Raw genomic sequence first — 14,361 nt, 5'->3', positions numbered from 1 at the left:
GCTAATTGTATGGACTGGGCAGCTTTGTTTTTACAGATAAGTGGCCAGTATGGAGTGCTGGCTTTTAGGATTAAGCAAGGTGCACACAAGTTATCACCTCGATTTTCTTTAACATTGCATACCAGTTCCAGTCATACTGAACTTTGAAGCTGAATGTCTCAGGACCAGTCTCATACAAGAAGAAAATGAATCGTTGCGACATAAGGTCAGAACTGAGATCACTCTTTAGCTGCTGACTGTGTGATGTGAGTTTTGTAAAGTTGATTCCATCCATTTGAGAACATTGTAACTGTTTTGTTTGGTGCAGTTATTCTAAGGCAGATTCTTTAAGTCTTTTGTTTTATTTTGATTTATCTTTCAGTTATTTCCAGTAAACTTAGGGTTGTGATCATATTCTGAAATGTGTGTTTAGGATATTCCTGTTCCTCTGCTGGAGGTGATTGTCTCTCCTCCCTGTGCTGTCTGACAGGTGACTGAATACTATACAAACTTGTTTTCTGTTACACTTCAAAGTTAAAACAAGGTGAAACTGGTAGCAGGTTAGGGATGTGTGTCGTAGAGTTATAGAATGGGTTGGAAAGGAATTGTGGCTGATTTTGTGAATAGTATTCAGTCACTTCCAGATTTTAGCTGATAGAGAAATAGAAGCAATAGAAATGGGTAGTAAATTCTGGCAAAGAGACAGAAACTGTTACTTCTGAAATGGCCCCTTCACCATGTTTGATATGTACTTAAAGCAATTTGGACCAACTAATGGAAATATTGTGAGTGTCTGTTTCCCAACTCTAGATCTTACAGTAAACCATAAGAAGGGTCCATTAGTTCAGACAAAATGTTGCCCAGCTCCATGTCTTGTGTTTGACAGTATCATCAGCAGATACTTAGGGAAAGGAGGGTGTAACATGGGTCAGTCATTTCCATGTATAACTTCTGTTAAAGAAATCTGTGAAATCTTCAGTTTAAGAACTTTCTAAACTATAGATCACATGTGGATGATCACATACAAGTAGGAAGGCTTATTCATGTAAGCAGAACTTTAATTTCACTTCCTCAAACATACCAAGAAAAGCTCTTTCTGTATAAATACTTCAGTAAAGTTTGTGCTTTATACCTCCTGTGTTACAAAACATTGTTGTATATTGTGTTTCCTGTTTGTACTGTTTTAATAGCTGTTCAACACTGTCCTAGAGATAGAAGTTTAATAGAATAATTGCTTTTAAAAAGGAGGCAGTTCTTGGGAAAAACCCCAAGATTTTTCACTCTACTGTATGGAGTTAGAAGGTCAGTCAAACATTGACAGGAGGGTTCTGCAAAGATGGTCAGTGAGTAGGGACAGAAGATGAGATATGTTTTGCAATAGAGCTCTTTCATTTCCTCAAATTTTGTATTATTTACTTTTAGGCAGAATAAACCTATGGTTTGTGTTTTGCATGTTGGCTGATATAATTTGCAGTCTGGATTAAAGTTTTCTGACAAATTGACAGAATAAAACTAGACTTTCCCTTTTAGTCAACTCCTCAGGTCAGAGGGGGAACCAGCTACCTCTAGAATACAGGTTTTAAAAAAGGATGTCAATAAATACTGAATTTTACGCTAGCTGAAATTAAGTAGTGACTCTGTTTTATGCTTCTGAAACAATGCAAATACATAAATAGCAAGCTAAGATTTCTAAAACTCATTTTTCTTCCTGTATTTTCTTTCCTTAAATAATGTGTTAAAAAGAAAAAAAAATATATCTGAAAAACAAACGTACAGAAACAGAAAAGCCTTGAGGAACTCTTTGTGTAAGAGTCACAGGCATAAACCACATCTGTTCCAGAAAGCTGCATCCTGAGGTTCCTCTCTACTAAAGGGAAAAAGAGATGATTTTCTTTCTCCACAATGTGGAGGTAAATCTCACTATCATGCTTGGGAAGGAGCTGCACAGGGTATGGAGCTGGATTTCAGGGTGACCTGGTTTCACTGACCTTGGTGCACCCTGCCAGTCCAGCAAGCCCTTGGCTGTGGGAAGGAGATTACCTTCTAGGCTCCGTGCCTGCCCTGCCCTGCCTCAAACTGCCTGCATGGAGAGGGCCTGGTGAGCTCTGCCCTGCCCAGCTCCTGTTTCCCAGCACCACTGATGTCCCCACAGCCAGCCCCAGGAGAGGAATGAAGGGTTCTAAGTAGGCTCCAGTTTCATGGGCCCGAAGTACTGATTGTTTTGACTAATTGGACTAATGTGGTGCTCAGCCAGTCAGAGCAACTTTTTTCCTTCCCCGCCCTTCTAGAGCTGTTGAAATAAAAGGAGTAAACAACTCCAGTGAGTGGGAAGGAGGTGAATCTCAGCGACCCTGTGTTTACTTGGCTCTTTTCTCCTGTCCTAGCTGTTTGCTCTGCAGGCTGAATCCTCTCGCATGAAGAAAGAGGAACTGGAGGTGGAGCAAACAGTTCTGCATCACAAGTTGCCTGCATATGTGGCCAACATGGATCGACTGGGGGACTCTGAGCTGTGAGTGCCTGCAGGAGAAGAGCTGGGGACAGGCTCTGCTGCTTTTGTTGGGTTAGGGAGGTTCCTGGAGGGTCATTTCCATGTCCCCTGCCCTGGGATTCAATGCAGAAAGACATCCAGGCAGACCTAAGTAGGTTTAATGGAATTCATGACAGGTATCTCTCCCATCTTTTGGGAGGGTCTTGCAAACCAGTGAGAGCCCAAGCACACATGGAAGTGATTCTGCTCTGCTGTCAGCATTGCACTGAGGTGTTCTGGGCATCTAGGGCACTGGCAGCAGTGCAGTGCCTGCAGTATTGCTCAAGTGAAGTGGATTGGCTCTTGATTCCAATTTACTTGAGTGCCTGCAGTGCCATAGGTGAAGGCCCTGTGTTGTTTTGTAGATACTGTTACTGTATGACCCAAAGGGATTCTTGTTACACAGGGATGTTTTCTTGCTTTTGTAAAGTCAAGGGAGAAAGAGCTTCTCTTCTGTGAGGCTCAGTTATGCACAGATTTCCTCATGAACTTGCTGCAGTTAAAAGTGTGTTTTATGGCTACATCTATTTTGTGCCTATCTCTGGAAATTAGGCAACATACACAGTGATACAGCTTCTCTAACTGTTATTTTTTTACTCCAGTACAGGACAGGAATAAGATTGATTAAATTATCCTGTTGCCAGTGACAGATAGAAATTGTAGCAGGTACTACACACAAAATCTTTTAATCTAAAATTTATCTTATTAGGTAGACTTAAGTGTTAATTGAACTATCTTGGTGACAGCTCTGCAGTCTTTGCACAGTACAGGCTGCAGAGTTAAGCTTGTGATATATTTTTTAAACTATGTGGAAAGCCCTGATACTATCTGCATGTATGGAGGAGTGTGACATGAGGGATGGGGTAATTTATTCCTGTATTTATTTTTCTCCATTTGAATTAGAAAAACTTGCCTAAGAAGTGGCAAGTGTATGGCTTGCATGTGTAGCTTATCTCTTAGTCTGGGGACCAGTTCAGCTGCTTATTTTCGTGTCTTCTACCAAAGCCCAGCTTTGGTAGAATAGTTCATCCTTGCTGAGTGGATAGGAAGATCATTGTATTCCCCTTGTCCTTGCTGCCGCTCTGCTCTCAGAGGAAGCTGTAGCAGAGTGAGGTCAGACAGTTGTGTTCTGGGAAGCAGCTGCTGCTCTTGGCATTGTGGACTGAGAAGGGAGGTGTTTATAATCATACAAATGGGCTGTAGCTCTCTTATTTTCTTTGGGTCTGGATTTTAAGAGATTGAAGGCTTGTGCCATAAAATTGTTGAACATAACTTGCTGTTTATCAAAGGGTGTTCAGTGAAATATTGGATGCTGAATGTCTCTGAAAGTAGGTCTGTTTTGTGCTATGAATTGGGAATCCCATCTGAATAAGTCCTACAGAAATCTGAATTCCCCTGCCTTTCCCTTAGGGTCTTTCTAAACAAGCCAGATAGAGTGGAAGGAGTTTTAGGTGGCTCTAAAGGGGATTCAGCAACAGTTTGAGCTCACTGTCTCAGTGGCATCTCTGAGAAGTGAGCTTTTGGTTACAGTAACTGTAATGACCTGCTTCAGGCACTAACAGGATATTTTCAAATAGGGTTTTAGTGCATAGTGGTGCAGTGGCTTGCAAATGAACATCTGTCTTGCAGTGGTTCAAACAGCTGCCACTTCCCTCAACTGGGTGGTCTTTGGGCAGGTTGCTTTGCTACACTTTCATACTCCATTTGGTGGTGTTTTGTGTTTTTCATTAGTGATATGACCTGCAACCAGAGGAGTACAGCACATTCTCTTCAGTCCCGGGGAGGCTTTCTGTCCTCCTTCCTCTCCCAAAGTAAAAAGGGCCCTTCCAGACCAGTCCATTCAAGTGGGGCTTCTCCAATGCAGGCTAGCAGTATGCTGCTAGGGAAGAAAGAACCAACAAATCACCAGGTAATTCTCAACTCCAAGCTGCTCAGTCTCCAAGGAATTAACTTGCAACATGGCACTGCTCCAAGCTTCTGCTTCCACCTGTAAAATTAAATGTCCTTTCCTGCCTTGCAAATGTGTGCTGGGCCTGAATGCAGCACAAGAACAGCTGTTGTTATCTAAGAGCTTGGGGAGTCCTTCAGGTGCTTGGTTGCTTTGCTGCTTCTTTTGCTCTTTGTTCTGCAGCCTCTAGAAGCATAACTTTGCCCAGTCACTTCTCTGCTTTCCAGAGTGCCAAAGGAAAAGAAGGAGCAGTGAGCTCTAAGGATGGGAAGAGCCACTTCAGTGGTTTGGTGGCAGGCGAGTCCAGTTCCCTGCAGCAGCGGCAGAAGCGCTTGCAAGAGCACGGGAAAGAAAGGAAAGAACTGTTGTCAAAAGGGACCTTCCAGGTACTGGTCAGCACTGCAGGGCTGGGAGGCAGAAGGCTTGCATTTCTGTAAAACTATGGTAAAACAAGTGCAAGTATTTCCTTTAAGCTTTGGAATTGCTAGTCAGCAATAACTGTATCAAAGGTTAATGTTTATTGTTAATCCAACTCCTGCACTTGGTTTATTTCTGTGTCCCTGGAAGTTAATCAGTATTGGCATTTCAGGTGGAAGAAGAATTCTTTTCAACAGCCTGGTCCTGAGGTTTCATTAAGGTTTCATTCACTTTCAATGGTTGTGTTCAAATACCTTGTTAAAATCCCCATTCCTCGGTGGTAATAAACTTGGCTCACTCATCCAGCCAAAGTGAGTTCTCTTCCTGTAGGTTCTTATGCTGATTTGTACAGGCCCTGTGTAGGACAATAAAAACTAATATAAAATTTTCCTGGATAGGAATGGAACTTGCTTTCCTAACAACATTTACTTTTTGGAGTTTTTTGTACTTTACTGTTGCAGTTTTGCCTGGGGGTATGCCCTGCTTTAAAATCTAGTGAAATAATAAAACTGTGTCCTGGATTTTAACTGCTGAAGGTCAGCACATTGCTTCTATTCACCTGTGTGTTGCCTGGCTTTCAGCAGCCATGTTGTCAAAAAGTGCAGAGCACAGGCAACATCTCAGCCCTTGTTATTTTGTCTGTATGAGACATTCTGCCTCGTGAAGAAACAGTGCTGAGGGACTGTTGCCCTTTGGCCCTTTGTGGCTGTTCTGTGTGTGGGAGTGCTGGTTAAAGAGATGTTACTCTATCACTCAGCATTCAGGGCCTTGAGAGAACTTTTTTATTCATGGTTCATCTGAAACACTTTTAGTATTGGTTGGAAAATTGCAAAGCCCAATTTCTTGGTAAGTTTCCTTTCACTTCCCTTTTTCTAGAATGTTCCACGTTAATGCAGTGATTTTTGGGATGTGTGAAGATTGGTCCTTGTGCTCTTGGGGAAGCTTGATACTCTTTAACTTTCTCTTGTACTCAAAGCATGTGAACAAAAAGGAAACTGAAAGGTTTTCTGTCACGTGAGTGCCGTTAACTGGTTGTTACCTTGCCTCCTTAAGTAGGAGAATAATTCTTGGATTTATTTCCCAGTCTAATCCAGCTCTGTGATTTCAGATGATTTGATTATGCAGGGCTTGGTCCATTGATCCTGATGAGAAGCTACTGTAAATTAGGCAAGCATGTGTTACAGAACAGGAGTTCATAACCATCAATACCAATGCCATTTTGGGGACACTTAGCTTTCAGAGGATGGTTTATCAAAAGAATGCTAGCAGATGGTTTACCACCTTATGTGCTGTATCTGCTTCTTGTTCAATTTCTGGTGGCAAGGGAAGACTAAGCTGCTTCCAAGTATTTCTGCAGTGCAGATCTTGTCTCATTCAGATACCGTCACTTCCTCAAACTCCATTTGTTCTGTCTGCCCTGTCAAATTGGGTTTTAAGCTTTTGGACTCATGTGTCAGCTCTACTGTTGTCATCAGTCAGTTGGCTGCAGTGGTGACTGCAGTGTGCACAGTCTAAACCTCTGGCAGATGAGGATAATCCATCCACTGGAGCTTGAGAGCCAAGTTTTTGTGCAGGTTTGCTGAACTGCATATTATACAGACCTAACTTATATTGCTGAATGCAAGAATTCCTTGAAATATGTTGATTTTCTTGTGAATCTGAGCTCTGATAGCATGTAAATGGGCCTCTGATATTGGCTGAGGTATGCTAGAAATGTTGCAGTTCTTTTCATTCTTACAGGAAAGTATATAGCTGGCACATGGAGGGGGATATAAGGGACTCAGCAACTAAGCAGATCATATTAAATAGTGCAGTTGTGCAACACATGGTCCTTGTACTCAGAAAGGTCTCTGGCAGAAGGAGTGTTGGGCTGACAGTGCTTCTGTTTTGTTGCAGCTTCTTTTCTTTTTTTCTCCGAGCCGCCTGGGGTAGCTGAGGAGCTTGATATGGAGCTGCTTCCTTGTATTTCACACAGGATTTCTTCCTTCAGGGCCAAAGTGCTGAGAAGAAGACAGATACTAACACAGCTGAGGCAGAACCATGCTCAGAGCTGCATGCTGAGCAAACAGAGACTTCAGCCAGAACGCCTGGCGGCAGTGCAGAGGCTGTGGGGGTCCGGCAGGAGCAGCCTTTCATCGTCCTGAGCCAGGAGGAGTATGGGGAGCACCACTCATCCATCATGTACTGCAGGTGAGGCACTGCCAGGGAGGGCTGTCCCGTAGCAGCCTCTGCAGAAGGACCAGCTGTGTCTGCCCTCTTTCTGCCAGCCTCTGTTCTGTCCAGCACATTGGATATGTACTCTCAGTTGCTGGGCAGTCAGGTTGGTGTGACTGAAAATAGCATGTAGCTTGTGCTACATGTGAGAGAGGACAAAGATTTTTGAACAGAGATATTTGTGATTGGGCAATGCTAGCCAGGAGGAAAGTCTCTTGGAAAGCAGGTATTTTTTAAGGGCATTATGCTTTATGTCTGGAGCTTAGTGTGCTTTGTTGTGCCAGTTACTGTGAAGTGAGCAGGAAGTAGTGCAAAGAAGTTCAAATTCTTGCACAAGGAACTGGTGTGTGGCCAGGAAAGGAAGGATTAGTGGGTTACATCTAAGAATTTGAGGGAGAAGAATATCCCATCAGTTTCATTCTACACACAGGGTTGATTGTTCTGGACGGAGGGTGGCCAGCTTGGATGTGGATGGGGTCATCAAAGTCTGGTCTTTTAACCCCATAATGCAAACAAAAGCTTCATCCATTTCCAAATCTCCATTGCTGTCCCTGGAATGGGCCACCAAGCGTGATCGGCTGGTGAGTAGTCTGTGTGTGGAAGTGCAGCAGATGATTTGGGGCCATGCTGCAACATATTGCATGTTGGGGCAGCAGTTAATTTCCACAGGGAACCAAAGCCTCCAGGGTCTAAAAAGAGCTTGAATGGGGAGTGTATGCTTTGTATTGAGTAAGGAGTTCACCACTGCTTGCCCTGAAACAGAAATTCTGGAGTGCAGTGTGGGTGCAGCTGCAGGATAGAAGCAGTGCCTTTGAGAGAAATGCCTGTCTTCACACAGATCACTCAGCAACTTGTAAACAGGCAGAGGCAACTAAGTGCAACAGCCTGTGGGAGGCCTGCAGCAGAGAGCTGTGGACCTTTACTCGTACTCTGAGCCAGCAGCAGAGAAGGGGAAACAGGGTTGTGGGGCTGGCATTTTACTTGTGCATAAAAAAGTGTGAAAAAAGCTCCATGGCCAGTTCTAGACTGGTGACTTAAGAGCTGAGGGTTTGTGTGTGCATGAGGAGCTTGGATCTTGTTTAAATAACATGGAAGTTTAAATGTTTCCTATAGCCCTTTTTCTCTAGTTCTGTTACTAGAGAGGAGCCTTAAATGATACACATTCCTTTGAGTCCTTGAACTGTTTCTAGTGTTTCATGGCCTCCCTTGGCAGATGCAGGGCTCTATGAGAAGGCTGGCCTGCAAATGAGGCAGTATTTTTTCCATTTTGGCACTGACAGTGCGTGGTTTGCTAACCCCAAAATGCCACCTGTGAAGAACTGGTGCTAAAGCTTGTCTCTTCTTTGGCTTTTAGAAAGCAAGTTGTTGATGCAGTTGTTGCACTTTGTTTGTTCTGATGATTTTTCTTCTGCTTTGTGGAATTCATTTCATTCTTGCTAACAGAAGGATTCTTCATTCTGAAATACATGTAGGATTCATCAGCAAATTAGGCACTGAAGTGACAAAGATATGGCTTGCTCAGTTTTCTTTTATAATGCATCTCTTCATTACTTAAATTTTCATTGAAATTGTAACACTACTGATAAAGCATGCGTGAGCTCTTCTGGATGATTTCATCCTCCCATGGGTGAAAGGAGTTGGCTTCTGCTTGAATTTCTCTTTAGCGCACAGTTAATAATCTTAAGCTTCTCTTTACTTGGACCCCTAGACATTGAGACTCCATACATGTTTTGCATCCCATAGGGTTGAGCCATGATCTAAAAAGTGGTGTTTATGCCATCTTGGTGCCTGTTAGATCTTTTTCTCACTGGGAAGCAGGATTTTTACTCTGACTTCTGTGGCTTTGGGATAGTCCCACTGTGTGATTGCACAGGAAGACAGGATGTACCATAATGGAGTAATATTATATTTAGTCTGAATGCATAAATAGAAAAAAAATTACTAAGTCTTGGTGGTTGTCGGCCAGCATCATTGTACTGCTCACTCACACTTTTTCCATCTGCTTCCTTGCTGGTTTCAAGCTGTTGCTTGGCAGTGGGGTTGGGACAGTTCGTCTTTATGACACAGAAGCAAAGAAGAATCTCTGTGAAATCAGCATTGATGAAGACATGCCCAGGTAACTCTGGAATACTGATTTTGTATATAAATAAATGATGTTGGTTTTAATAGTAAACATCTTAATGTTCCTGCTGCTTTTCTGCAACTGCAGGACTATTCAGCCTGCATCTAGAGGGCAGTCCCTGCCTGAGCAGTGTAAAACTGTTTAGGTAAATGAGAGACACTCAAAAACTAAGCAGATGAATCTGCCCTGCTTTACAGTGCACCCTGTCTTGCAGACTCTTAATGGGAGAGCTCGTAGGTGAGTGTTTTGCTTGAGGCAGCTGCAGGAGAGAGGTGATTGAGACCATGTGCCTGTGTTTCAGGATCCTCTCGCTTGCCTGCAGCCCAAGTGGTGCCTCCTTTGTCTGCTCTGCAGCAGCCCAGAGCCCTGTCTCCCACATTGACTTCTCAGTAATCAACTCTGGGGGCAAAAGCATGAACCAAGTTCCTGGGAAGCTGCTACTGTGGGACACTAAAACAATGAAACAGCAGGTACTTGCTGGGTTTCTTTCCTTTCTCAGTCTGCTTGCTGAGAATGAGTGTCTTCTGTTTCAATGTCTAGGAGCCCTCTTTCTAAATTATGCTGACTTTCTTTTCAACACCCTTCTTTTTCCTCCTTCCTCCTTTCCCCTCTGTCACATTCAGGATAAAAATAAATAATGTAAGTAGCTGCTGGATTGGGTGAAGTTTTTTGTTTTATTGGTGTGTTGGGATTTTTCTGAGGAATTCTTCAGAATAGTCCATGGCCTTGTTTCTATCCTGGCTGCAGAGTTTGTGACTGGAAATATCCCAAGTGGATTGAATGACGCTTTGCTAAGGCTTTCTCCAGTTGAGCTGTACTGAAAGGTTTTCGTTGCTGCTGTTTCCCTTGCCTTCCCTGCTTTCCCAAGAAAGCTTGGCTGAGGTGAATTGCTGGTTTAGTGTCACAGTACAATGCTGCTGCCAGACCTTGAAGTCTAGTCATTAGAGGTGTAGGGCTCCTAACCAGAGTTCTTGTTACTAAATACCATTTTCTTTCTTCCTTCCCCTGGAGTTCAGCTCTTCAGCACCTCCAGCTCCCATTTCTCAGCATTAATGCAGATTTTCCCTTCCAGCTGCAGTTCTCCCTGGAGCCTGAGCCCATTGCCATTAACTGCACAGCCTTCAACCACAATGGCAACCTGTTGGTCACCGGGGCTGCAGATGGGATTGTTCGTCTCTTCGGTACAGTGCAAAGGGACCTGGGGGTGTTGGTTGGTAGCCAGCTCTGAGGTGGCCAAGACTTGCATCTAGGCTTGGATCACCAATAGTGTGGCCAGCAGGATGAGGGAAGGGATTGTCCCCCTGCTTCTGGCACTGCTGAGGCTGCATCTCAAACAGCATGTTGGGTTTTGGGGCCCTCACTACATGAAAGACATTGTGGGGCTGGAGCATGTCCAAAGAACAAAACTAAAGCTGGTAAAGGGTCTGGAGCACATAAGGAGTGGCTGCAGGAGCTGGGGTTCTTCAGCTTAGGGAAAAGGAGACTGAGGGGACACGCTACTGCTTTCTACAAGAACCTGAAAGGAGATTGTAGCCAGGTGTTGGTCAGTCTCTTCTCCCAGGTCACAAGGGATCAGATGGGAGGAAACAGTCTCAAGCAGCATCGAGGGAGGTTTAGATAGGATATTAGGGAAACTTCTGTCACCAAAGGGATTGCCAAGCATTGGAGCAGGCTACCCAAGAAAGTGCTGGAGTCACCATCCCTCGAAGTATTTAAAAGATGTTACAGATGTGGCACTTAGGAGTGTAGTTTAGTGGTGCAGTTGGCGGTGTTAAAGTTGGGCTTGATTATTTTGGAGGTCTTTTCTAACTTAAATATTTCTGTGAAACTGAGTAGTGAGGTGGTCCCTAGTCCTCAGCTGGCTGCCTATAGCAGGGAGGCAGCATTAGGATATGCTTGGAGACCAAGGTGGAAGCTGTTGTCTCCACAGGAGCTCTCAGGAGTGAATTGACATAGACTTTTCCTGGAGTACATTGGCTGGAGACCCTGGTAGTGCTGCTGGATTCGTTGTTTCTCTCCTGCTGAAGAGGAGAGTGAATTTGCTCTTAAGCCATGTGGTCTTGTGCTGTGCCAGAGAGCAGTACCACTGGAGGCTGAGTTGTGAGGAAAGCAATTAATGTGAGACCTTCCATTTAAATGCAAGGGCTTCACATCACTCCTCCTTTTGGGAGCAATTTGTGTTTCTCAGGTTTTTGTTCTCTTGAACCTTCTATAAAGGCAACTTGAGCCTCCTACCTTTGAATGGGGAATCTGCCTCTGGTGCAAATGGAGGCTGCAGTCCCAGGTCTTTGGGAGGATAGATCTGTCAGCAGGTGGGAGGATGGGCAGGATCACAGGGGGAGGAGGAGGGCCAGTGGTGCTTGGATGCAAAATGCCTGCAGTTGTCAGTGAGTGTATGAGCAGCCCTGTAAAGTCCAGTAGTTATAGACAATGATTTTTGTGGCCAAAGTGACAGCAGGAGTATAGGCACAGGGTGCTGGGACTGGTTTGGAGGGCTGGCACAGAGGAACATAAAAGGCCTCCCTCTCTGCACCTCAGCTCTGTGTGAGTAGGAGGAGTGCTCAGTACTGCTCTCCCCTCAGATATGCAGCAGCACGGGTGCGCCATGAGCTGGAAGGCACACGATGGGGAAGTCTACTCCGTGGAGTTCAGCTATGATGAGAACACAGTCTACAGCATAGGAGAGGATGGCAAGGTAGGCTGGGGATGACCTCCTACTGCTCAGCTGGCAGAGAGGTTACTTCTGGAGTCTTCTCCATATAGTGGGGACAATTGTAAAAATATGTTCAGATTCTGGATGAAATGTGGGCTGCTAACTGCAGTCTTAGGTGTGCAGTAGCACCCTGCTCCAGGTAATCTGCAGAGAGAGTGGCTGAAAAATGTGTTCATAGTTGGAGCTGTCTTTGACCTTGTGTGCAAATCCTTTTGTTGGTGACATCCTTTTCCTAGACAATCCATGTGAGGATGACCTTTCTCTGCCCCTGAGATGACCACATTTGAGATTTGGGATTCACAGGGAGGCATATCCTTGACCACTTTGCATAAATCTTGTCAGCAGCTCCCTTTATAATTGTTATTGCAATTTTTATTATTGTTTATAATAAACACTTCAATTTCTGCAGTTCCATAGTCTTCAGCAGTAGAGAGAGGTGTGGCTCAGGGAGGGACCTTAGCTGAGGAGTAAAGCAAATTCTCACCAGAGTACTGCACGCAGTGTGGAAAGACACATAGGCAGTAGTGCTTGAGGAAGGCAGGTGCATATCTTTGCCTGGATAGAAGGCAGTCTCACAGCCTTTGCAGCCTGTGTTTTAATAATATAGCCACTTAGGTAGAGATATCAAGAATGCCATCTTCTATTGAGGAACACCCACTATTTTGCTTAAAAGTGAAAAAAGGCAACTGCACTTGCATCCCAGTTAATTTCATTATAGGCTTTTCTCCTATCTTTCTCTCATTCTAGTTTATTCAGTGGAACATCCATAAAAGTGGTTTGAAGGTGTCTGAGTATGACCTTCCCAGGGAAGCTACAGGTCCTTTTATTCTGTCTGGGTACAGTGGCTACAAGCAAGTCCAGTTCCCACGAGGGCGGCTTTTTGCTTTTGACTCTGAGGGCAATTACATGTTGACATGTTCTTCTACTGGGGGAGTCATTTTTAAGGTAAGTCTGAAAAGTAATGGGGACTACTCTTAAATATCCATACAAACTTCTGTTAATTACAGGGGTGCAACAGCAGCCTCTGGAAGTTTTTAAGCAGCACATACCCATCCTGGCTCTGTCAAAGCTGCTGCTCAGTTTCACACAGTGTGCATTTTAGCAGTGTGTAGTGAGTGTACTGCAAGTGTTTGGGTCCTACAGCTGGAGTATTTGTGCTCTTTCTTAAAGCCTAGCTTTTAGTGTCCAATGACTAGGACAAAGTTTTAATTACTTTTTTAATGTATGGATGCATGCCAGTTCAATGCAAAATGTATGATTGTTGACTGGTGCTCATGTTCAATCTGCCTTCTGTGCCTGCTGATTCTACATTAGACCCAGCCTGATCCTTGTTCCTTACTATGTACTGAAATGAAACAAAGGGTAAGGCTGAATGGTTCTGAGTGCCCAAATTTCTGTGCTTCATTAACAAGTGTTACTTATCACATGCCCATGCACTTGCAAGGCAGATTAGATGGAAGTTTTACTTTGCATCTGGGGCACTCAGAACACCTGAACCAACATGAACTATAGCTTAGGCTTATGTGCTTCTCATCAGTGTATGCTCTTATTCAATTACTGCAGTTCAGTTGATGTCAAAAGTTGAGCTGCTGGAGAGCAAATGCTTCTGTAGTGAGACTGGAAGCTTCCTTTCTCGTGTGTGCTATACATATCTTAGTATCTCCCTGATTTTCTGCTTACTTAGCATGCTTTCTGCATGCTCTTAGAGATACAGAGTCTCTATCAGGCTTTGGTTTGTCTTGTCAGGTGCATTGCCCCCACAGAAACGTATCTCCTTAAAATATTATCTTTTCTTTCCTTTTAGTTAAATGGTGAGGAGAAGGTTCTGGAGAGCTGCCTTTCCCTGGGAGGACACCGAGCTCCTGTTGTCACAGTGGATTGGAGCACAGCCATGGACTGCGGGACCTGCCTCACTGCTTCTATGGATGGGAAAATTAAATTAACAACCTTACTGGCTCAAAAGTCTTAACCTGGACAGTACTGAAGGGGGAAAGAGCAATAGAGATGACAAACCCAGTGTTAACTCACAGGAACAAACTGCATGGGAGAGAAGGCAAAAAAGTCCCTCTTCTCAGTGTAGCTTTTGCCTCTTGATAAATACATTTGCCAAACCACTGTGCAACAGAATGCCAGTATGGGACTGGATCAGTGGCAGCACTGAAAAATAAGTCTCCACTAATCCATTGTGGCAGCTGGACTTCCTCTGTTAGGGAGTCTTGAGTAGCACATGGCTAAAAGGCTGTGGTCACGTCTGGGTTCTGCAGAAGAAGGTGAGGCTGGAGGAAGCAAGCATGAGGCAGCACACTGCATGACAGTAAGATGACTCAAACTGGAAAGGCTGATGAGAAACCAGAGTATTCTTGGTATAACATTTGTTGTTATTATTTTGTTAGTTTGTTTTTATTTGTTTTTTTTCTGTAAAAAGAAAATATTCCCTTGCA

General features: G+C 44.0%; 1 protein-coding gene across 2 annotated transcripts in view; it reads left to right on the top strand.

Moving 5' to 3' along the window:
• WDR91 (WD repeat domain 91) overlaps positions 1 to 14,361 on the top strand; it is an 18,167-nt gene extending 3,806 nt beyond the window's left edge. For both annotated transcript variants that reach the window (XM_058023049.1, XM_058023050.1), the window contains exons 4-15: positions 123 to 205; positions 2,364 to 2,488; positions 4,238 to 4,415; positions 4,682 to 4,840; positions 6,862 to 7,061; positions 7,516 to 7,666; positions 9,107 to 9,201; positions 9,509 to 9,677; positions 10,280 to 10,388; positions 11,790 to 11,902; positions 12,668 to 12,865; positions 13,725 to 14,361. In XM_058023049.1, the coding sequence (XP_057879032.1) occupies positions 123 to 205; positions 2,364 to 2,488; positions 4,238 to 4,415; positions 4,682 to 4,840; positions 6,862 to 7,061; positions 7,516 to 7,666; positions 9,107 to 9,201; positions 9,509 to 9,677; positions 10,280 to 10,388; positions 11,790 to 11,902; positions 12,668 to 12,865; positions 13,725 to 13,889 (1,745 nt within the window). In that variant the 3' untranslated portion in view covers positions 13,890 to 14,361. The remainder of the gene's footprint in view (positions 1 to 122; positions 206 to 2,363; positions 2,489 to 4,237; positions 4,416 to 4,681; positions 4,841 to 6,861; positions 7,062 to 7,515; positions 7,667 to 9,106; positions 9,202 to 9,508; positions 9,678 to 10,279; positions 10,389 to 11,789; positions 11,903 to 12,667; positions 12,866 to 13,724) is intronic.

Source organism: Melospiza georgiana, chromosome 4 (genome assembly GCF_028018845.1).
Source record: "Melospiza georgiana isolate bMelGeo1 chromosome 4, bMelGeo1.pri, whole genome shotgun sequence".
Taxonomy (NCBI): Eukaryota; Metazoa; Chordata; class Aves; order Passeriformes; family Passerellidae; genus Melospiza; species Melospiza georgiana.
Note: the sequence above shows the minus strand (reverse complement) of the source record. Positions and strands in the feature narration are given on the sequence as shown.